A 22,832-nucleotide genomic window follows, 5' to 3' on the forward strand; every position below is an offset into this window, starting at 1 on the left:
GCTCCAGCAGCAGGATTTGAAAACCATGACTCAGATGGAAGAATATTAAGAAGATCCTGATTCTGCACTGCAGCTCTGACCCAAAACTCTCCTACTCGTAAAACAAACATGGTCTCTCACACATGTGCTTGCATCTGCTTTTCTTAAAAACCACACACAAAAGCCTATCATAGATCTCCTGACATTACATCTAGTTTGCCCCAAAAGCCTATAATAGTTAAAACTGGGGATCAGGTCAATTATTTTATGTGTTTCAGCATTTAATTTTTCTACGGTTGAATGGGGGGGGGGAAAATGTTCATTTTGTAACTATTTCTTTAATGCTTTTTCTAGAATAAGATACAGCTTTCCTTTTTGTCATTTGATTTATTCTCTGGAGTTACATCCTGTACCGTGTCATATTTTGTCCCTGAAAGGTGCTGTATAGACCAGATGGCCAGTTTAATGGCACACTGTTTAGTACTGGCAAACATTATATAGAAGTTCCAGCCCCTGTTAAAGGTCAATATGTTGTTGAAGTTCGGGTGCACAGCGAAGGCGGAGATGGAGAAGTAGCTCAAGTAAAAATTCCAGGTATGTAGATTTTAAAATACACCTGAATTATATTTCAGAATTATTATTTTTCTGTGAGGTGCATGCCATTCTAATACAATTGTTCCAGAACAAATACTAACAACAATTCATCAGTATACAGAAATAGGTTGCATTGGAATCAAGTTCGGATCTTGTTTTTCACATTTTTTACATTCACCCTTTTCCCCATTAAGTAGCAGAATAACATATAAGGGAATGGAACTGAACTATTATCAAGGCTGGGAAACTGCATAGCCTCTACTCAGTCCCTTTAATACTTAACAAAAGGATTATGTCCAGTAAATAAATAACTAAACAAGATTACTCTTGACTCAACTGTCCTGTGGCACAGGCTATACTCTCTATATAAGTTGGAATGTGCCCCTTGGTTTTCTTTAATCACTACAGTCTCTTACAGTGAGCTTGTGAACAAGTCAGGTTCCCTTTCGCTTAATCCTGTGGTTTTTGGGTTCTTTCTAACTCTGCTACTCAATATGCATGGAAAGCATCTGTAAAGAAAATCCAACACAGGACCTCCTGCTTGCAGGTTGGTTCTGAATGCACTCAGGGGCCCCTTAACAAATTACAGTGGTTGGGGAGCTCAATTCTCACTGTAAAGGCAATGTGCAGGAAGAGAAGGCTTATATCTTCACTCCCTGCACTGAGACTTGACAGGAGACACAGACCCAGCATATGCCTAGGACCCTTAGGGAGAAAGCTCTTACTGGCACCAATATTGGCTGCCTGTTATGTATTTAAGCAGTGCCTAGCTCTATTCCTATGTTACTCATATGCAGTACAATGGCATGTGAAATCAGAAGTGTGGATGTGATTTTGGTCCACCTCAATGCTGTCTCTGCTTCTTTCAACAACCACAGTTTAAAAACTCATTTGGATATTTATCACGGTTGAAATAGCTGTTTTTTTCCCTTATCATTTAATTCATTTTCATTACTTCCACTCATTTTTTTATTTCCTGTTGCCTTCCAACTACTACTCCCCTACCTTGAACTTCCTTTCCATCTAATTGCTCTTAAAATTCCAGGTATTCAACTTCTCCCCAAAAGAATCAAAGTTGCCAAATGAGAGAGAGAGAGAGAGAGAGAGAGAGAGAGAAAGTACCTCTATATTATTGGCAACTAACAGTGTAATCCTATAATAAGGGTTGCCATATTTCAAAAAGTAAAAACCAGGACACCCCAAAGGTTGTTGAGCTTGCACCGCCTTTCGGAAATTTCCCCCGGACATCAATTCCACCATGTGTATCAGATTGCCACCTAAATAATGTACATGCCATCTAATTGCAATGTAATGTAAGTGTAATCTAAAGTGGCTCTGAATTAGTTCAGAATGAACAACAAAAAATAGGACAGTTCTGGCATTCATACATGGCATTGATTTCTTCATTAGTAATTTATGAACAAATTGTTCCCATTCATTCTATTTTTTAAATTTGTTATTAAATCAATCCACACCCTCACTTTGGATCACAACCTTGATTGCTTCAGAAAATATTTGTCAAGAATTTTGATGAGCATCCCATTTTGTTTTGCATATAACATAATGGCTATCCCTTAACAAAAGCCAAATCTGTTTCATTTACAGGAATTGCTGCTGGAATATCGCCCAGTTGTCTTGGTTTATTGCTGTCTGCTATTGGCATCCTTGCCTACCTGGAATTCTGAATGTAGCTGGATTTAACATGTCCTCAACTGAGTTCAAAGGACCTTCCAACCTGAGAGGATCTCAATTCTTTTTTTTATTATTATTCCTGTGGCACTATCCTAAGCCAAATAAATTACACTTTCAAGAAAATTATCCTCCTGACTTAATCATGGATTTCAGAAGAAGAAAAAAGACTGAGGCAGGAACTCCTTCATCAAGCAACTCAACTTTTGAAAGTTTGAGGAATGATTTTTAACTTGTTCCAGTTATGCCTTATAAAACACTTGTGCTGATCTGCGGCAGTTGCATGATTCGGTCCAATGGGGCAAGTTACAGTGTTAAAATCCAATAACATAGCTGTACAGTAAAAGTAAAATCACCACACATAGGTGCTTTAACTTTAATAACAAATCGTGAAAACATAATAGAGATTGAAATGTTGATTGTATGTGGTATATGTAGGAGTAACTACGTCTGTCCGTACTATTCTATCTGTTTTGTGTACTGCATATTTTTGAATGGCCCCTATCAATTATGACTTTTCAGGTTTTTAGAGACACAGTCAAAGCAAAAACATTGCACTCATTTTTTTAAACGCTTTTCTTCTTGAAGTGACTGAATGTGGGTGAAGAACACTGAAATCCAAGTTCAATAGCGATGAATCTTATTTTAGATGGATTTGGAGTTCGTACGAGTATTAACAGTAAAGGATATTCCCGCACCTTAATTTTAAAATGATATTTAAAATCGACACGGTCTTTTAGAAATAATGCTAGTCAAGCCAAGTGTGAATTTCTGCAGTCATATAGAGGTTTATTTTGCTGTAAGTAATATTAATAGTTATATGAGCAAATTTACTTCTAATATTTCATTGTATCCAAATGTTCCTGTCACAATTTGAATTATTCCAATTCCGTCATGAATTTCAGAATTTAAATTCCAACATTATATACAGTCTAATTATTTTTTACTAGCCAGTATAATGGCATGATGGAAATTTGAAAAGCAATTCCACAGTTGGATCGATATTAAAATAGTTAAAAGTATTTAAAATGATCTTTAAAACCTCAAATCATTTACAATAATAACAAATCGGATATGCAGTGAAAAGACAAATAGCAAATAACAAAAGTTATCCTATTTATTTTTTTGTGACACACATATTGCCTTACTTTAGGGAAGGCCAACCATTAGGAGAATGATTTGCATTTTCCAATAAATTAATATTGTTCTACTTCCTAGAGATGTAAATAAGAGTTGTAAAGGTCTAACATGATTTTCCCTATTAAATGATCCCAGGAGATAGAAAGATGTTATTAAAATTCAGATAGTTCTCAACTGTTCTGTCTGCTTTGAGTATTACTTATGTTTTCAAAACCGGGACTTCCGTAAGAGGTATAGAATGTCTTTGTTCTGACTGTTTCTATGCTGTATTTAAAGCTGTTAAAAAGAAATGCCTATTTCTTTCAGAATTCATGGTGTGCTGGGAATTTGGTGTGGATTTGGGTGGGCTAGGGTGGGCAAACACCATCCACTGCATACTGATTCAGCTGGCTCAAGTAATCGTGCAATGTCTGAGGCTTCAAGAATTATAAGCTTTGACCATATTTTATTAGCACAGCCTTGCTAGCTGCTTTAGAGATAGACTTTAACTTTTTAGGACTGGTACTGTAGATGCCCATGTTAATACTATTTAAATGAAGCAAGAATAGACTTTCCCCCCAACCCTGTCTTTAATTTGTATGATTTTTTGTACTGTAAATTTACATTTTAAAAGCCTAGACCCTTCATGAATATATATATATATATATATATATATATATATATATATATATATATATATATATATATATCAATAATACCGTTTTAGTTTAATTTTGACTCTTTGTTACAAGTTGAAACTTTTTTAAAAAAAGAAAACAGGTGAAAATGACAATTTGTCTATAGAGGAATTTCAAAAGCTACACAAGCACTGCTGAGTTTCATAAATTATGTAATTGTTTTAAGGAAACAAAGATGACTTCATACGTAAGAAACTAATACCTTGGAAGCCTTCTGTGATATGTTTTAATTTGGTTTGGTTTTTATGCAGTGTGTGACTCATATTTTTGTAACCTACAAACACAATTATTATTATTTTCTTTTGCCAAACTGCATGATTGCCTTTTCGTTTCTAACGTGATATAAGGAACAAAACCAGATCACTTTTGCATGAAGAGAATTCAGGAAATCAAAGCACACTTTACTTAATTTAATCCGGAACACAGGTGAGCTAAATTTCATCATTTCATGCTAATTAGCTAATCTCAGATTTACATTGTTCAACACAATTGTACAAATTTAATGCAGACATTAAGTTCCCAGCAGTTGTCAGCACAGCTAACTATATACTGTATCATCTGCTTTTCAATGCAAGGTTCTTAATTAAAGTTTATATAGATAGACACATTGGCTGTTTCTTTGTATTTCAGGCAATATTGATATTAGTATTATTTGATACTGGTGATTTTTGGATTTTTTAGAAGTTACTTTTTATCATTTTCTTTCCTATTGAGTAGACCAGGACCATGCTCTGTCCGTTTTATGGTTGAAAAATAAATTATAATTAAATAAATGTATTAATGGTACTCCATATGTAACAATTGTCATTTGACTTTTCCAGAGGGTTATATAGATTTGTTTATGAAAGAGAATCGGAGGAATCTAATCCACAGAAAGAAGTTTTGTTCTTCAGAAGTTTGTTTTTTTGTCATCACTGGATCTATGGATTAGTTGACACTCCTTTTATTCTAATTAAAGGTCTAACGGATTACGCTTAGAAATATCACCACTTCAAATTTATTGGCATTTTTTAAAAAATGTACATTTATTGAATACTGCTCCATCAAAGTAAATATCCACGTGCAAATATTGAAATGTTGCATCATGGCTTCAACAATATTAATGAGTGAAAAGAAAGACAATGATGAGAAATCGTACAATGATATGCCCAATGACCAAATATATAAAAAAATATTCACACTAGAGTGTCAGTCTCCTTTGTATGGCTTTTAAACTTGACTTGAGCTATAATAACTCACTGGTTTTCATTAACATATTTCATATCCTCAGACCCGTGCTTCTGATCTTCCGCCTTTTTCCAGTGATTACTCTTAAGTGTTTTCCTATTTAGAAAGTATTATCCTAACTCTGAATTGGCTTTGCTGGCCTTCAGTGAAACAATTGCATAGTCGAATTTAATCTGCCAAGTATTATCACAATGTCATCCTGTTAACTGCACGACCTGGTATTATCTGTGTGTCATATTTCAGAAGCATTGTCTTCACTTCTGATTGGCTTTGTATGTCCTCAGTGATGTCATTACACAGCCAAATCAGATCTACTATGTAGCACAAGCTGTCTTGTTCCAGACATGATCCCTGAAGGTGGGATCACTAGCATGACTCAAATGTGAATTTGAAATTGAAAAAAGGAGTGAAATTGAAAAACAACAACCCGTGAGCAATGCTATGTTATCACATAGAATCATTCAAAGGAACATTTATGGAGGGAGATGGAAATGATACCCTCATTGGCACTACATGAGAGGCATTCTTGGGAGGAAGTTGTATCTGCTAGCGAGTGTTACCATTTTCACCATCACCCCGTCCCCAGAACTGTCTCTATAAATGGTGCTCAAGTATGATGTAGCATCACTGATAGTGCCATTGATATGGAGAAACCAAAATGGTGGTTGTCAAGAAGGGCCAGTGTACCAGGAGCAACCCTGCTGTTGCCATTGCAAAACGAGAGCCAGAAAGTGACAGGAATGAGTAAAGTTCACCACCCAAGGACCCCAAAGTTCAGAGTGAATTTTCAGTTCAGCCCTACTTCCAATTCACTGTGAAATAAGGAAATATGTGGCACAACCCTAGTCTTCATCACAATCATTTTCATTCAGTTTGGTTCTGGTATTTATCCCATGAGTGCTGTTTTCTGTATCCCTTCCTTTCTGCAAGTCTCTACTTGAAGCTGTTGTCATGAAGTGATGAACAGTTTTGTTTAAACTTTACAAAGTTACTTCTAAAACTTCTAGAAGGTTCCAGTTTGTGATCTGCATGCTTGCCCTCACCTACATGTGACTGATTGCACAGAGCGTAACAGCTACAGGTAGGCAACTCCGCTTTCTAATAGCTATTGGATCCAATGTTGTTGTAAGCAATTACTAGACCTTCCTGCAATGTTCACTGGGTGAAATGAAAGAGGAATTCAAAGAGTCCTACCTAGAAAAAAAAACAAAAAAACAACAACCCAGTGACATAAAGACCTTAATGCTATCATTAGACCAAGGCTAATACTCCTTGGTGAGATCCCTCTTAAGTGTTTTTATTAATTAGTAGCCTACTTGATTTATTATCTGCTCCCTAAATTGATTCATATTTAAAGGGGGAAACTGCTACTATGTATGTAAAAACTATACGGTACTTCTACTTTGAGTCTGGTTGGGAAAAGTAGGGAATTCCCCTCTTTGAATAGCCTGTGAATCCTGGTTCTTGCCAGACACTTGCTTTGACCGCTCTTCCCAGCATTGTGAAGTTGTCAAGGTACTGCATTGGTTTCCTGGTCCAGGCTGCCCTTCTCTCACATGGATTTATTGCCCATTTAGCACATCCTCCAAAACAGCAAATCAGTGCATTATTATACCCGCAGGTCTCAGGGCAGTTCACAGGAGAAAAATCACAATACAAAAACATAAAATACATAATTAAAACAAAAACAAAAAGAACTCAGTACCCCCCCAAAAAACCCCCACCCCATGTATTAAAAGGGCATTGGGTGTGAATCAGCCAAAGGCGTGGTTAAAGAGTAACATTTTTGTCCAATACCTAAAGATGTATAATGAAGGCGCTATGCGAACCTCCCTGGGGACAGAATTCCACAGACAGGGAGCCACTGCAGAAAAGTTGCCACACTCCGGACTTCGCGTAGTTGCAAAATCTATATATTTTATAGGAGCTGCATTTTACCGTAAGTAAATAAAACTGAATCTGCCTTGTGCTATTTGTTAGTCCACTACAACTGTGAGCCATAAAAATGATTCACATGGGTTAATCCTTCACTCTTTGAAGCTATTCAGAGTAGACAAGAAGAATCAGGCATTGGATGATAGGGCTAGGTTGCCAAGGGCAAATTGTGCAAAGGAAGCAACTTGAAATGGACTCTTCTATGTACTCAGCAAGCTAGGTTATCAGTAGCATTATAATCATGAAATCCAATATCTGATTAGCTCATTTCCCACAATCCTGCTGCAATGTGGCTAAATCACTTTGGGAAGTTTCACTGGAAGCAATTCATAAATGTTATTAATTGATGGGTTGGTTAATAGGGATTGGTGCAAACGTGTCTGCAATGTGATACAGGCAATCTTTCCTTCCTAAAAAGACCAAGTCTCAGCACAGGGACTTAGTTAGAATTAATGTAAAGTTATTCTGTATACCTTCTATTGTGAGATTTCCTGCCTTCCACTTGCTTACTCTTGAAAATGGTATTTTGATATTCTTGTAGAACTGACTTAATGGATAAATCCATTTTCACACCTCCTGGCAAATTAATTCCTTGGATGATCTGTATGCAAGTCTATATAAGTCTCTGCCCAGCCATTGGATTAACTAACACACAATCAACCTTTGTAGTTATTGAGAAGGAAGGAAGTTAATTGAACCACAATTTTTATCCTTTTCATCATTTTATTATTATGCTCTCCCTCTACTTTATACAAAGGATCATAAGGAGGATAAATTGGATTTGAGCCCACCCAGAGGCATTCTTAACAGTAGTTTATGATCTGTTATTTTCACTATAAGCAAATGCTTCTTAAAAACTGCAACTTGGCATTTTAAGGCTACCAGGATGTTTCTTTTCTCTGTTTTTTCATAGACGTTATTGCTTTCTTGGTGAATTTCTCCCTTTTTAAACTAAAAAAAAAATGACTAACATTGTTGCCTTATAACTGGTCTGGTCTGTTCCTTCAGATGCAGAGAGATGCTGTCTTGGCATCAGCTAAGAGGTTCCTGGGATCTGCTTTGCATTTTGTCTCCTTCTTCCAGCACATCATGGCATTCTTTAAGCTTCTAAACGGATGATAATAGTGCTGTGATTCTTGGTAATCTAATAGAAGGGGCTTTGAAGAGGAGGTTTAAATGAACCTTAATTTCACATTTATACCCTCATGAGGTCTGAACTGGTGGTGACTGACCAGGGCAGAGACCCTGGGGTCTTAGCTCAATAAAGTTTTTTGCCTAGTGTGCAGCAGCTGGGGAAAAGGCAAATTCCATGCTAGGGGTCATGAGGAAAGGAAGTGAAAATAAAACAGCCAGTATCATCATAATGCCAGTAGCCAAATATATGGTGCAACCACACTTGGAATATTGTGTACAATGATGGTCATCTCACCTCAAAAGGGATAGTGCTGAGCTGGAAAACAGCAGCCCAAATGATCAAGGAATGGAACAACTCCTTTACGAGAGAGAAAATACAACATTTGCAGGCTTTTTAGTTGTAAGTCACACACTCTTCCACAACTGCCACTGGCAGAGAAGAACCGTCACCATCAGTGTCCATTTCAGGCAAGATTACTCCAATTTGGGGTGAGATCTTGCCCAAAATTGTGTGAGATCTTCCACTCTCCAGAAGAGTTCACATGATTTCAGGCAAGATCTTGCCCAAAATGGATGTGATCTTGCTCCAAATCAGCACCAAGGGCAGAGGCAGTAGGGAACCCATAGGGGGGGAGGGGCGTCTGCTGCCTGAGGCAGTGTTCTCCCCCTGCCCAATGGCTGGGCCAGCTTTGGCCAAGGAGCTAGCTCTTCAAATGTCTGTACTTGGTCAATCACAGTAGTGTTCTCACAAGGCAGATGATAAATATGGTTTTGGTGAGACATGATTAGGGCACTCAAAATCAATGTGAGGAAACAGAGAATTTTGTTTCTGCTACATAATGCCAAATCCGAAAGCCATTGGGTGAAAATGAATGCCATATTCATACAGATAAGCAGGGCTCCCCACAAACTTCAAACAATAGGTAAAACCCAAGTCTCTGGTGAACTTTGCTGTCTCCTTAGATATTTATGGTCAATTGACTTTTCCATATTCATGAAAGATTTATGTGCATCTGTACCAATGAAGTTTGGCTCAGTGCCTTGTGGTTGCTTTACAAATTTATCTGCATTATAGCAATGAAAACCTCTCCTGAAGGGTCATCATCAAAGTCGCAGCAGCTATGCAATTTGAGCACGACTTTTGACATTTTAATTTTCCTGGACTTCTGTGTTATATGTTAAGCCAAAGTAGCACCATTGTCTTAAAAAGGTGACTCATCAGCCCCACTGAACATCAAAGATGTTTATTCCATAACGCCAAAGATTGTAGCCTTGATAGACTCTTTGGCTTGTACATCTAAGTTCCTCAAGCTACCCAGCAACACTCATATATTATGCTCTGATTTGCATGCAGTGACAGAACATTGAATAGCATCAAATACATTTGACAATATGGATCATGCCTTAGGTACTCTCCCCAATCTATCTCCACAATTTGGCTGCTCCTATATATGATTCATATGGTTGATTGTTTTCCAGTTCAGCTAAGGAAGTAACACACTTGATACTATGAATCACAATGGAATTTGCTACCACTGCTATTTTTGTGGTGTTGGTAAGAACATGCCTAGACCAAATCTCTTAAGTACAGCCTATGCCAAGGCTATATGCTTACTTGACTCCTAAATATTATGCATGGTACAAATAAGGAGATACTAGCTTGTACAGATGATATACTAAAGAAGAAGAAAAACGCAATGATTTGCTCATACTCATATAAAACAAGTACAACAAAAATGGAAAACACCCTCTTAGCCTCACTGAACAGGGTAGCTACAAAGACCATCATGTCCTTTTGCTATGGGCTCATTAATTTTAATAGTTGCTGCCTGGAGCACAGGATGGGTGTCTTGTTAATTGGAACTACACCTTCCTAAATTTGACAGCATAAATAAATAGCCTATTTGGGAGCATTATAAAGAAGAATTAAAAGATGTCTCATTCAAGTCTTGTCTTAGTCACCATCCAGATAAAGATATAATTTGGATGTGGCAGCTGGAATATGGCCAGATCTTTCGAATGCCAATTTTGCTACAAAATGTGTTTTTACATGCAACATGCAGCATTGTGGTGCTTTAATAATTCTCAGACTTGCTCGGCATTGTATGAACATTATGCATTAACATTTATTTCTTTTAAAATATCAGAAATTAATTAAGAGATGAAATACAGGCAAAAGCTACACCACTAAGGGGGGGAAATGCCGTTGCAAGTAAGGTAATTTAGTTTACTCAAGAGTGATGATGGACCTGAGAATCTTTTTGTGTGAACTGTAAGTCAACACAGTGAAATGAGAAGTTGATTTCTGGATGTTTTATGAGAACTCCCGTGGGTCATGATATACTCTCTGAAAATTCCTATAAAAGCGAAAAGGGTGGTAGTGGAAAAGGGTAGGGATTGAAATGTATTAGGAGTGCTTCAGATGGGTCTACTTGGAAAGAAGTGAGGTTGATCTTTGTTACAAATTGCAATATGTTTTGCCTGGTTAAGTTCAACTATCTGGTCAAGAAAAAATACATTTCAACGTGCACAAAATGGAAACAGACCACATGTTACAAATGATTGAATTGACTGTTGCACAATTGGACGTTGCATTTACTTCACGATTCTTTCCCCTCTTTCTGGAACCCACAATCTGAAAGGAACATCTACACTCCCTCTGATTATACTCTTGTTGGAGTTGGATATTCCTGACAGACAGGAGCTGGGGGAAAAAACCTATTGGGAATATTATGATATATCCTGGTTCAGGATTTGACCATATTCAGGAACAAGGCTGGATCCCTATACAGTGGTACCTCAGGTTACATACGCTTCAGGTTACAGACTCCAGTAACCCAGAAATAGTACCTCGGGTTAAGAACTTTGCTTCAGGATGAGAACAGAAATCGTGCTCTGGTGACGCGGCGGCAGCAGGAGGCCCCATTAGCTAAAGTGGTGCTTCAGGTTAAGAACAGTTTCAGGTTAAGAATGGACCTCCGGAACTAATTAAATACTTAACCTCGGGTACCACTCTATTAGGAGAATGGAGATGATACTAAACTGGGAGCTTCAGACACATGCTAGATTGTCCTCTCTTAATCATCCCAATCCATCACATCTAATGTTCTCATCTTGGTAACGAGAACAAAAGGAGAATATGGGATGAGCACCCTACCTGTCAGTGAGGGAGAAGGGAGAAGGAAGGCTGATGACCATTTTTCACCTTCTCACCCCTTGCCTTTTCCTGTAAGACCTATTGCAGTTGTTAAGAGTCGTCAACAGGCTCATCTCAGCTATCTGCCAATCTCCCATTCCCACCACCCTTCTGAGTAATACCCCCCCCCCACCTTCTCACTATATAGAAGGATCTGGCAACTTCTGTTTCAGTGTATCTGAAGAAGTGTGCATGCACACGAAAGCTCATACCAAGAACTAACTTAGTTGGTCTTTAAGGTGCTACTGGAAGGAATTTTTTTATTTTGATCTTTAGCCTGAAAGTGAAAGTGACCCACTACAGAATGCACATTGGCTAGGGCTGATGGAAGTTGTCCTTTAAAATATCTGGAGAGCACAGGGCTGGTGAAAGCTGGACCACACACTCCTTTTATGGGAGTACCACATGACCCTTTATGCCTTATTACTGCAAGGATGCTTCCTTGGCTGGGGTGATTGTTTCATGGCTCTCATGCCATTGACTTCCAGTGAAAAACGTGTAGTCTGTAGTGGTCTTCATTCATGGTGTAGACTGGGTATGTTTCACTGCCCACATATGTGTGGGAATATCCAAATCCCTATTTTCTCATGGGAATTTCAGTTCCCCTTCAAGACCTCTGTTTAAATATACTACAACTGTGTTATTTTTTCAAATCTTTCTTGCAGAGGAATCCTCAATGTAACTGCCTGAAAATGTAACATACTGCCATTTTTCATTCTCTAAATATCTATGCCCGCTGGAAAAAAATGTGTCATTTGGCAGCTTGCAGCCTTGCAATGATTTAAGTAGCTCTCCAGCTTTCTTTTTAAAGAAATACTGTTTCTTTAAAAACCAGATAACAGCAGTTTGCTCTATTAATCAGGGCAGTTTCAATACTTGCATTATTTATTGACACACAAAAATAGAAGCTAGTGGTGTGTCTTTTCTGAGAGACCAGAGGTTGGTTTGCATACCAAGGTGTAATGTTTGAGCAGAAAGTTATGATAAGAATTTTGTTGTGCTAAATGAACACTTATGTGACCATTTCTTAAAATAGGTCCGTAATATGGGAGTTGCAACGTGTGGGAAGTGCTTCAAAATTATATTTCAGACGATAATGATGAAGGGAACTTCCATCTGCCAATGCAACAGTTTTCCCACCACTAGAATCAATTAGTAGTAAAGGGGGGAAAACTGACCTGAGACACATTAATACTGCTATTGCATACTATTAGTCTTCTGAAATGAAGAAATGTTATGTACATTAGTATTTTGGGGTTCTCAAGATTCTGTCTGTCCATCCTAAAAAGTCCCAGTTCTGCCCTCCTTACCTCTTTGTCACACTCTAGCATTACCATGAAATAGAACCCAAGTTGGGACTCTTCAGTTGGTCTGTGGCTACCAAGACTGGATCAGACTCCATTGGCAGGAGCTCTGTTAAAATAAGACTCATTAGAGGAATGTTTTCCACAATGTGACTTCCCATATTGATAGAAGAGAAATAAGGAGGATAAGATACTTCAGTCTTTAAACAGTGCCATCCATTTTAAATCATTCCAACTAAACTTTCTTTATGGGACCCGACTCACTTGAAAACAAAATTAGCATCAGTAACAGACACTAGTACGCATTATCTGCACCTGGGTAATGCATTCAATTTCTATTTTGGCTCTGAGAGCAAAATTTTATTTTTAGAAGACGATTGATTTATTCAATAAAAAGGTTAGTCATCATCTATTGAGGGCCAGGACTTACTAGAGCTGGCTGCCAGGTATTTCTCCAGATGTGAATCTTCTGTTGAGCACTCCAGAGTGAGTCACAATCTGTGTGTTCCTGTTGGTTCCTACTCTTATCTTTCAACACAGGTCTGTCAACTCTCCTTTCCCCTTTTCTGCATCCATAATAACACACAAGGTTCTGCTCCTCTGGTCTTTCACTTCTACATAATTTTTAACAGTGTAATCCTCTGCATGTTTACTCAAAAGTAAGTCCCATTGAGCCAATAGGACAGGTTTCCTCAACTTTGGCCCTCCAGATGTTTTGAGACTACAATTCCCATCATCCCTGACCACTGGTCCTGCTAGCTAGGGATCATGGGAGTTGTAGGCCAAAAACACCTGAAGGGCCGAGGCTGAGGAAGCCTACAATAGGGCTTATCACTTGCACCCAATAGGACTGCAGTCTAAAGCTTTGTTGGAAGTGCAGTGGCAGGGATCATTCAGTTAGCAACCTACAGGTTAATGCTATTTACAGACAGACAGATTGCCACTGCAGGGGGGTTGCAGCCTAGTAACCAATCTGAGTGGCATATCCCTGCTGAGATAACTTGTGCTCTGAATAACTATAGTATTGAGGAAGGTCTTGGTATGTTTGCTTGCAGACTTCCTCTGTCTTCCCCCCATAATTTGAGCAATAAGGTGGGTAGACTTGCTTCAGACATACTAGATACCCTGGTAATTCATCCCAATTCCACAATGAAAGTAATTAATGTGCCAAGCAAGCTAAATTCTTTTATTCTAATGTGTACCAGTATTGTGTAAGAATCTGGATGGATAACTTCAACAACTCATCCGTGGAGCTGCAATAACTTTTCTAAACAATCCTTCATTTTTACTGCTATGTTGTTATGATGTTTAAGCCTGTATTTAAAATATGATTCTTGTTCCACTGATTTATGAGTTGAGGTGAATAATATGATCTATGTGGTGTTAATTGCACTGGATGGAATCCAGATGCATCAAAAGGTTACTCTTCCCGCTTCGGCTCATTCATTTTGATTTCTGAACTGTCAACAAAGAATTATTTATTAGAGCCTCGTATTTGCGACCTCCTGTGGTACTTAAAAAACTCTCAGGGGTTGGCATGCTGACACGCCCCAGTGCCTCCTCCCTTACATACTTTGGCACATAATAAAGAAAAAAAGTGGAATGTCATCACCTGGCATGGAAGCATACAATGTGGGAGTGGTTGCTATGCTTGTTTGAAGAAGCAAAAGTGATACACCTGTGATATTCTGTTTTAAGACAAGACAAGAGAATGGAAGTTTTAACTTAGCCTGTGCCCCATTCAAGAGACAGCTCCTGTGTATTAAGCTGAGGCAAGGAATCTTATTTAGCCTGAGGGCCCCATTCCACTGTGGGGAACCTTCTGAGGGCCACATGGCTGTGACAGACATTGTCATACGCAAATGCAGATGGAACAATAGATGTGACTCTTACCTTTCAGCCATCCAAAAATTGGGAGCTTCTATACATGCATAGGGACATGGGTGGCACTGTGGGTTAAACCACAGAGCCTAGGACTTGCCGATCAGAAGGTCGGTGGTTTGAATCCCTGCAATGGAGTGAGCTACCGTTGCTCGGTCCCTGCTCCTGCCAACCTAGCAGTTTGAAAGCACGTCAAAGTGTAAGTAGATAAATAGGTACTGCTCCGGCAGGAAGGTAAATGGCATTTCCGTGTGCTGCTCTGGTTCGCCAGAAGCAGCTTAGTCATGCTGGCCACATGACATGGAAGCTGTACACTGGCCCCCTCGGCCAGTAAAGCGAGATGAGCACTGCAACCCCAGAGTCGTCCACAACTGGACCTAACGGTCAGGGGTCCCTTTACCTTTACCTTTACTTTACAGAGCCATGGGTTCCCCATCTCTCAGCTAGGGAAAATGTATTTTAGCTTCATGCACCAGCCCCCATATTGGGCCAAAGAAAACATGAGCTAATGTTTCCTGAATAATTGAGGGCCTAACAAAAGATCAATAAATGCTTTCCCCATCAGTCCATTCCATTTGCCAAAAAGTCCCCTTTGATGGCGCAACCATGCAACTCTTGCCTTTCATTAAATTAAGGCAACATGTTCCCATACATTTGCATTCTCCCCTATTCTGCTTCAGGCAAATTACCTCCATAAATCCAGTTGTTGTAAGTGAAAGTTTGATAGAAAATGTCTATGTGCCATGAAGGTTATTGATGGCATGGCTTGGGTCAGCATTCCTCGGTCCTTTTGCTTGTGGGGGCTTGTGTTGACCAATCTTCCATCTCAGCTCATCACAAGCAACTCTTATGCATCTAGATCCAGGGATGGTTTGCTCCAGCTGTTGACCATTGCTTATTACTCTCCTTGTGTTTCCCTTTGCTATCCACAGACAGGTATGTAACAGGTACAGTAGTCAGGATTTGTCAAACACACCTCAAGGAAGACCCACCACATGATCAGCAGCAGCGACCAGAGCATTTTATGGGTTTTCCAACCCATTACCTTCTGCACCCTTGCAAATTCCATGCTGGGCAGCTATATGAGAGGTGATTGGTTTTACCTAGCATGAAGATGAAACCCTGAAACGTATGCTCACATATCAGAGCTTCCACCATATGCTATAACCCATCAGCCAGTGTAACTCAAGGATAGGATTGTGACCTAAAAGACTCTATAGTAAACAGTATTTTCCATTTGAGTTAATAAACATTCCTTTAACCTCATCCCACACTCAGTCTATTCCCATTTTATTTTTCTTTGTGCCAAGTCCTAAGAGAATGGGAGAAGTATTGCCAGTTTAATATTAAACTTCAATTCAATTCTGACTTAATTAACCCCAATTCATGCCAGAAAGAGAATCATAATGTCGGGGCATTACAACAATCTTGCACTGACAGATTTAAAGCAATGGAAATCTCGTCTCAGAAAATCAAGGATCCAAAACACATTTATGTGTTTCATTTAATCATTGCTTTAGGGCACAGACTGGAATAAAATGATCTAAATAAGTTTAGCTCCAAGCAATATATGGCTGAATAGTTTTAGTATTTTAATTTGCATGATTGGGGTTAAAGTTCTAAAGAAGTCAGGAACTATAAGAAGATGGTGACTTCTCCTGTAAAGCTTCCTCATAACTTTAGCTGCATAAAAGATCCTAATCTTTTACACACCTGTGCATTTAAGTAACCTTCTTCCTCTCCTTGTCCCTATGATAGTGGGTATGGTACAGTATGGTAAGGTACATTATATCAAGATAAAGCTCTGCATGTTTTTACATGCTTTTACAAGGCCAGAACTTCTGTTTGAGAGCAAATAAGAGGTTTGATTAACCTATTAATTAATCTGGGGAATCTGAGAAATACAACAAGCTGTTCATACTTTTGGCCTCAGGCAGCATGCCTGTCTCAGAAAAGGAATACTTTATGGAAAGCAGAATTTTGCTATAGGGTTATATTGGAAGGTGAGAGAAATCTTGTATCATTTCCCCCCTGCTTAAGTGGTTTACTAGGAGGTTCCTGCCGGTCTGGGGGGATCTGAAAGGGGATCAAATCTCAGGTTCATCCCAACTGTGACCTGGGAGACATCCAGAAATACAGAGGCACAGCAGCCAAGGAATGTGATGGTCCCTTGGATGAATGAGTAGTGAAAGGGTCTCTTTTTCCTTCCAGAAAATAGCCTCCAGTTCTCCCTACTCTGCATAAAAATGATTATGCAGCCATCAGGTGTTCCTCAGAGAACTGTGAATGTCCTACAAGAAGCGCAGCTGAAGTGAGTCTTTAATCAGCGCTGAATGGAGAGGGCTGGAAGCCTCCATTTTAATTTCCTGCAGCCCTGGAACACTGTAGGAAGTAAAAACGGGAGCTCCCAGGTGCTGATCAGAGTTTCTGCCTCCAGGTAAGATGAAATTGTGCATATTTGTACAATTTGTAGATGCTCATTTGTAGGCACAGATGTAAAAGGTGACAAAGGATACCTTAAACAGAAATGCAATACATTTCAATGTAATTGATGGGGACTAATGCACAAGCACTAAAGGGTTGTTGTAAAGTTTTACTGTTGATAGGTACAGCCTTCTGTCATGTGGGTTTTAACAAAGCCCATTTTATGGCCCAAATTAGTGTGACCATAAAAATAATGCTAGCTTTGGCCACATAATTGTGAGGTATTTTTCCATCCTGATATGCTAAACTGAAAAGTCAGAATGACTCATCTAAATTAGGCCTTCTTGTATGAAGTTGCTATTAGTGGTTTTGGAAATAAAGTCAACTGAACTGAACTTTCCCCACAGTACCCTAGTGACTGGTGGTGTCTATGGGTCAAACTAAATGTGTTATTAAATGCCTATCAGCATTTAACTTGCAATGAAACCATTTGGGAGGGGGCTGAAAATATTTGGGATCTCAACAGATGGGAGAACAGGAGGGGCACAATCCTTTTGGCTCCTCCTGTAATCCTGATGAAAAGCGCTTCTCTACAATTGTTACTTGCATTGAGGAGAAGGGAATGCTCCTGCTGCTCCCAATGGAAGATGGCACCTTCCTATGATTCTCAACTTCAGACCCCAAAACTTATTTGGGTTGGTATCCAGTGCTGCCATTCCTCTGGCACAACAGACTTCCACTCGCACAGCAGTAGATGCAACCACATGTCTTTCCCCCAAGCCTATGAAGCACAGCTTGGTGGTGAAACCAGAGCTAGAGCTTTTCTGTAGCGGCCCACCCTCTGGAATGCCATGTGAGGTCTACCAGGTCCAGCCCATCAGGGTATTGATTCAAGTGGCTGGTCAAAACATGGGTGTCTACAAGTGCCCTTGACCAACTGTTCTGTGACTTCTGATAGATTAGTTCTGGTTGCTGTTCTGTAAACAACAACAACAATTTAGGAGATGATCTTTTTACTTAATAATCTGAATGTTTTTATTCTTATTTGGGTTAGAAATGAGGATTGTGGTATCTTTTAATGTCTTTTAAATTGGACTTCTTGATGACAGGGAGTTTCTTTTTTAAAAAAAATAGGTAGGACATAAGGTGCATTTTAAAAAAACAACAACATGTTTCTACCGGCAACCAGCTTTCTCCCTCCTTTCTCATCTAGATCTTACCCCATGCCAACTTTCCTCAGAGTGGTATCTCATGAATTTAAGTCCAGAATGCCTAATTTTAAACTGCGGAAAATAACTATAATACATGCTTCAATTCAGTGGCACACATCTCTATATGATTCATCCTTTAATATGTCATTCTACCATGCAGTAGGCATAATTTATTTTTGCTGGCACAACAATAAAGACACGTAATTGCAATTGTTAATTATAATTGTTCTAATTTTCAGTTCAGTAAAAACTTTTATATTTCTTAACAGTCTGGATAGACACGCCCTTCTGCCTCTGTTGCTTCCCAATTTACCAAATTTCACTGGCTGAAAGCCAAGCTGGTATGAGAAGTGATAAGGTTGCAGTCCAGCAACAAGCTTTGCTGAATCTTGTCACTCTAGTATTAGGGCGTTGTGCTCTGTGGTTTGTTTCAGTGCTGTAGTTTTTAGATGCTTTAATTATAAATTATGGCATTTTGTGGATTTCCCTTTGGAGGATAGATGGGATATAAATATAGCCAGCAAGCAAACAAACAGACCATGTTGGTAAGAACTGGGTGAAGGTACTTGCATCAGGAAGCACCACTCAGGAAGGTTGGGGCATTAGTTAGAAGTCAGAATTGGTGCATGAATGGCGCAGCAAGACATACTAAAGTATTGGCCTTAATTGGGGGGGGACACCATTTGGGCTCCATTTCAGGATGCAAAATATTTTGGTCCACAACTGGGCAAGGAAGTAAAGGAGGAGTTTCTAAGCCTGTTGGTTGTATCACTAGAAAGATTAACATTATTTTTTCCTTGCTTGCTTTATAAAGGAAAATGGGTTGTCTACTATTGCCATTTTTGTTAAATGGTCATGGTAGTAGATTAAAATGCAGCCATTTATGAGAAACAGTTTACTTGGTATCTTTGCACCTTACTTAAGTTCTTATTTTGATGTGTACGGTATAACAAAACCTCTTATCTAGTCAGCAAAATATGTGAAGCCAGTTTGTTTTCTGATGAATAGCCTTGCATACATGAGGTCCCTTATTTAAGTGGTGTGAATGATTAATGCTTCCTTGCTCAAATAAGTACTACATTGAAGGCACCTATGATTTGCTAAAGTGATGAGCAACTCAGTTCTGAAGTGTTAGATTTTTTCCCTTCTTTATGCACTTGCATAATGCTATGGGAATTTCTGGACTCATGGCAGTTGCAAATGAACATGTTGGAATGGTTGGTTGATCTTCCAACATTCAGCATTATTGACTTCAAAGTGGAATATATATTTAACATTTCCAGATGCAATTCACTCAGCAAGGCTCCTGCACAAGTAAGTACCATTGAAACAAATGATTCATGCAAAAGCAGTGAACAGAGAAACACACTTATTAGGATGATTTGCATAATGCCCCCCCCATTTTGTACGTCAGTTGCAGGTCCAGGTTTGGTGAATCTGTGGGTGGTGCAGCCAAGACATGGTGAAGTCACAATAAGTCAGCAACTGTTATTCAGAGACATGCTTCCTCCAACAGTGGAGCCAGAGAAGAGAGCCATTATGGCTAGAAACCACTGATAGCCCAATTAGTCCTAATTACTATTCTCCCTGTTATGCCTAGATGTGCCCATAGAGCAGTTATGGATAACCTGTGGCCCACCCAGCGGCGGAGCAAGCTGATCGGCGGCTGCCCATGGGGGGTGGGGCTAGCCACCCACGGGGCAGGCAAGCTGGGGCAGGACACACTGTGGGGCCTCCGAGGAGTCTGCCTGCCTCCTTCCACTCAGCTGCACTACAGCTGAGGGGTAGGTGGCGGGTGGACCGTTTGGGGCAGAGCAGAGCTTGTGGATGCCCAAGCCACTGTGTCACTCCCATGAGATACGTGTGGCTCGGGCGTGTTGCAGGCCCCACAGTGAGTGCCGCCTGGCATTTTGTCACCCCCCTCAGTGGTGACGCCCAGGGTGGACCACCCCTACTGCACCCCCTTTCCTCTGCCCCTGGGTCCACCAAATGTTGTTGTACTCCAACCTGTATCAACCCCAGCAAGCATGGTCAATGGCGACAGGAGTTGCAGAACAACATGTAGAGCATCTGTTCAATAAATAAATAAATTGAATCTATTATTTGTGCATTTTAAAATACATTCAATTAAATATTTTAAATTTGTATATTAAATAATATTAACCCACAGGTTCTATGTAAAAAAAAATTGTTGTTGTTTTTTTGCGGCCTACTTTGTCTGAGAGGTTGAACTGCCCAGATCTGGATGGTAGTAGGTTCCCCATTCCTGACTTAGCGTGAAATATGCATTACAGTCCTATGCTTTGCCTTCTCAGAAGAAAGTCCCATTGAAATTGATATGTATAAGATTGTACCCTTGATTTCTTCTTTCAGGGTGTATCTTTGTGCAGATGTAAATGTCTTTGTTCCGAACAAGCCTTTTCCCCTTTCTTTTTAAAACCCAAGCACAAAACGGGTAATCTAGAAACATTCTTGGAGAAAATACTTGGAGTATATCTTCCAGATCCAATGTCTTTCCAAAACTTCCAAGTTTAGGAACTATGAGTCAGTGGGAGTGAAAGTTGTTTTTTCTTGCACTTCCTGTGACATTTCAGACAATGTTTATTATCCAAGAAGCCATATCACAGGATCAGCTTCTTAAGCAGAATTCCTTGTGGGTCCTATATCACACCTGAAATCAGCAATGACACATAGCATTGAACAATGTGTACTCACTTCACCTGACTTATTAGCATTTGGAAAGGATATGCTTCATACATAAGGACAGTCCTGCTAAATCAGACTAAAGGTCTATCTAATCCAGAATTTTCTTTCCGACAAATCAAATAGATGCTGTAAGAAGCCCCCCTGTGAGACACTAAGGTGGTCAATGAATTGTGACAACAATGAAACCTTTTGGTTTAACATGTTAAGGGGCTTTGTATGTTCATTTGAGTTCCAAAATGCCAGGTCTGTGGTAGTGAAAAACTGCCTCATAGGGAATATTTAGACAACATGTATATGCCAGATATGGTATCTTACACTGCTGTTAGTTCCAGATTCACCAGTGCCTTAGAGCTGGGTGACTGTCAGTGGAAGAGCAGTGAACCTCAAGCCCAGATTTCTCTGTTCACTGAAATAGACAGAATCTATGCAGCTGAAGCTGCCAATGCTCATTACAAGTACCCACAATCAGGGGAAGTCTGCATAAAGTTTACTAAATAGCAGCACAATCCTGTGTGTGTCTACATAAAAGTAAACCTTGCTTTCAGCCTTGGGCAGCCCTCTCGTTCAGCTTCATGGTTTTCTGCTTCTGTTGTTCTCTGGGTGTGAAATGAGCTTCTTTAAAGAAATGTTGATGGTTTCTAGGAAACGTGAGCTTTTTCCTCTATCCATGCAAAGCCAGAAATATTTGGTAACTGGAGACCACATTCCTGCCCGTCCCTTTCTTGCCTAAATCCAGGATTAGTTTGGAAGGAATGGCTAACAGGGAAGTAGGGCCTGTCTTTTGCCAGAGGAGGATTGTGACTTCCAAGCACTTCCAAGAAGACCATTAGGGCCAGGAGTCAGCAAACTTTTTCAGCAGGGGGCCAGTCCACTGTCTCTTAGACCTTGTGGGGGGCCAGACTATATTTCAGGGGGAAAAGGAACACATTCCTATGCCCCACAAATAACCCAGAGATGCATTTTAAATAAAAGGACACATTCTACTCATGTAAAAACACACTGATTCCCAGACCGTCCGTGGGCCAGATTTAGAAGGCGATTGGGCCGGATCTGGCCCCCAGGCCTTACTTTGCCTACCTATGCATTAGGCAGACTCTGCTCTAAGTCTCACTTGTAACTGTAGATAGTTATGTCAAAGGATGGAGGAGAAATTCGGTTCACGTTCTATGATTCTTGTTTTTGTCTGTAAGCTGCCTTGAGTCCGATCAGGGAAAAAGGTGGGGTAAAAATACACACACACACACACACACACACACACACACACACACACACTGCTTAATCCCTTTCAGAGCAGTTTGAGAAGCACACAAGCACACATGGCTGAAAACAACCTCCATAATGTCTGGTTAAAATATGCAAGACCAGTAGGGCAATAGGGATGTTCTATGGAAACAGGTGTTCTTTGCGTATAATCCGCAGGCTCAAAAATGTGCTGGATATTAGATATCTGTATTCTGCATCTTTGATAGTTGATTTAATTTTTGACAATGGGTGTTTGAATTTTTGGCATGGGACGGTATTAGATTTGACAATATTTAACAACATTGGAAGCCACCCATAGCTACAAAGATTTTAAAACAGTCACCATATACTGGTTTCAATGCAAAGGAAATGGCAGAATTTAATAAGTGAGATATTAGGTTGCTGGCTATCATAGATTTTGAAAAGAAAAAAAACTGTTCACCTTGGTGATGCAATGTTGATCAGAAACACATGCACTTTGCAGAACTTGCCA

General features: G+C 39.6%; 1 protein-coding gene across 9 annotated transcripts in view; it reads left to right on the forward strand.

Annotated features, from left to right (window-relative positions):
• Nucleotides 1-5,259, forward strand: part of CNTN1 (contactin 1) — a 166,190-nt gene extending 160,931 nt beyond the window's left edge. For all 9 annotated transcript variants that reach the window (XM_082239546.1, XM_082239551.1, XM_082239545.1 and 6 more), the window contains 2 exons: nucleotides 417-573; nucleotides 2,179-5,259. In XM_082239546.1, coding sequence (XP_082095672.1) covers nucleotides 417-573; nucleotides 2,179-2,258 — 237 coding nt within the window. In that variant the 3' untranslated portion in view covers nucleotides 2,259-5,259. The remainder of the gene's footprint in view (nucleotides 1-416; nucleotides 574-2,178) is intronic.
• Nucleotides 5,260-22,832: the final 17,573 nt, after the last annotated feature.

This window comes from Podarcis vaucheri (genome assembly GCF_965113315.1).
Source record: "Podarcis vaucheri genome assembly, chromosome: 10".
NCBI lineage: Eukaryota > Metazoa > Chordata > Lepidosauria > Squamata > Lacertidae > Podarcis > Podarcis vaucheri.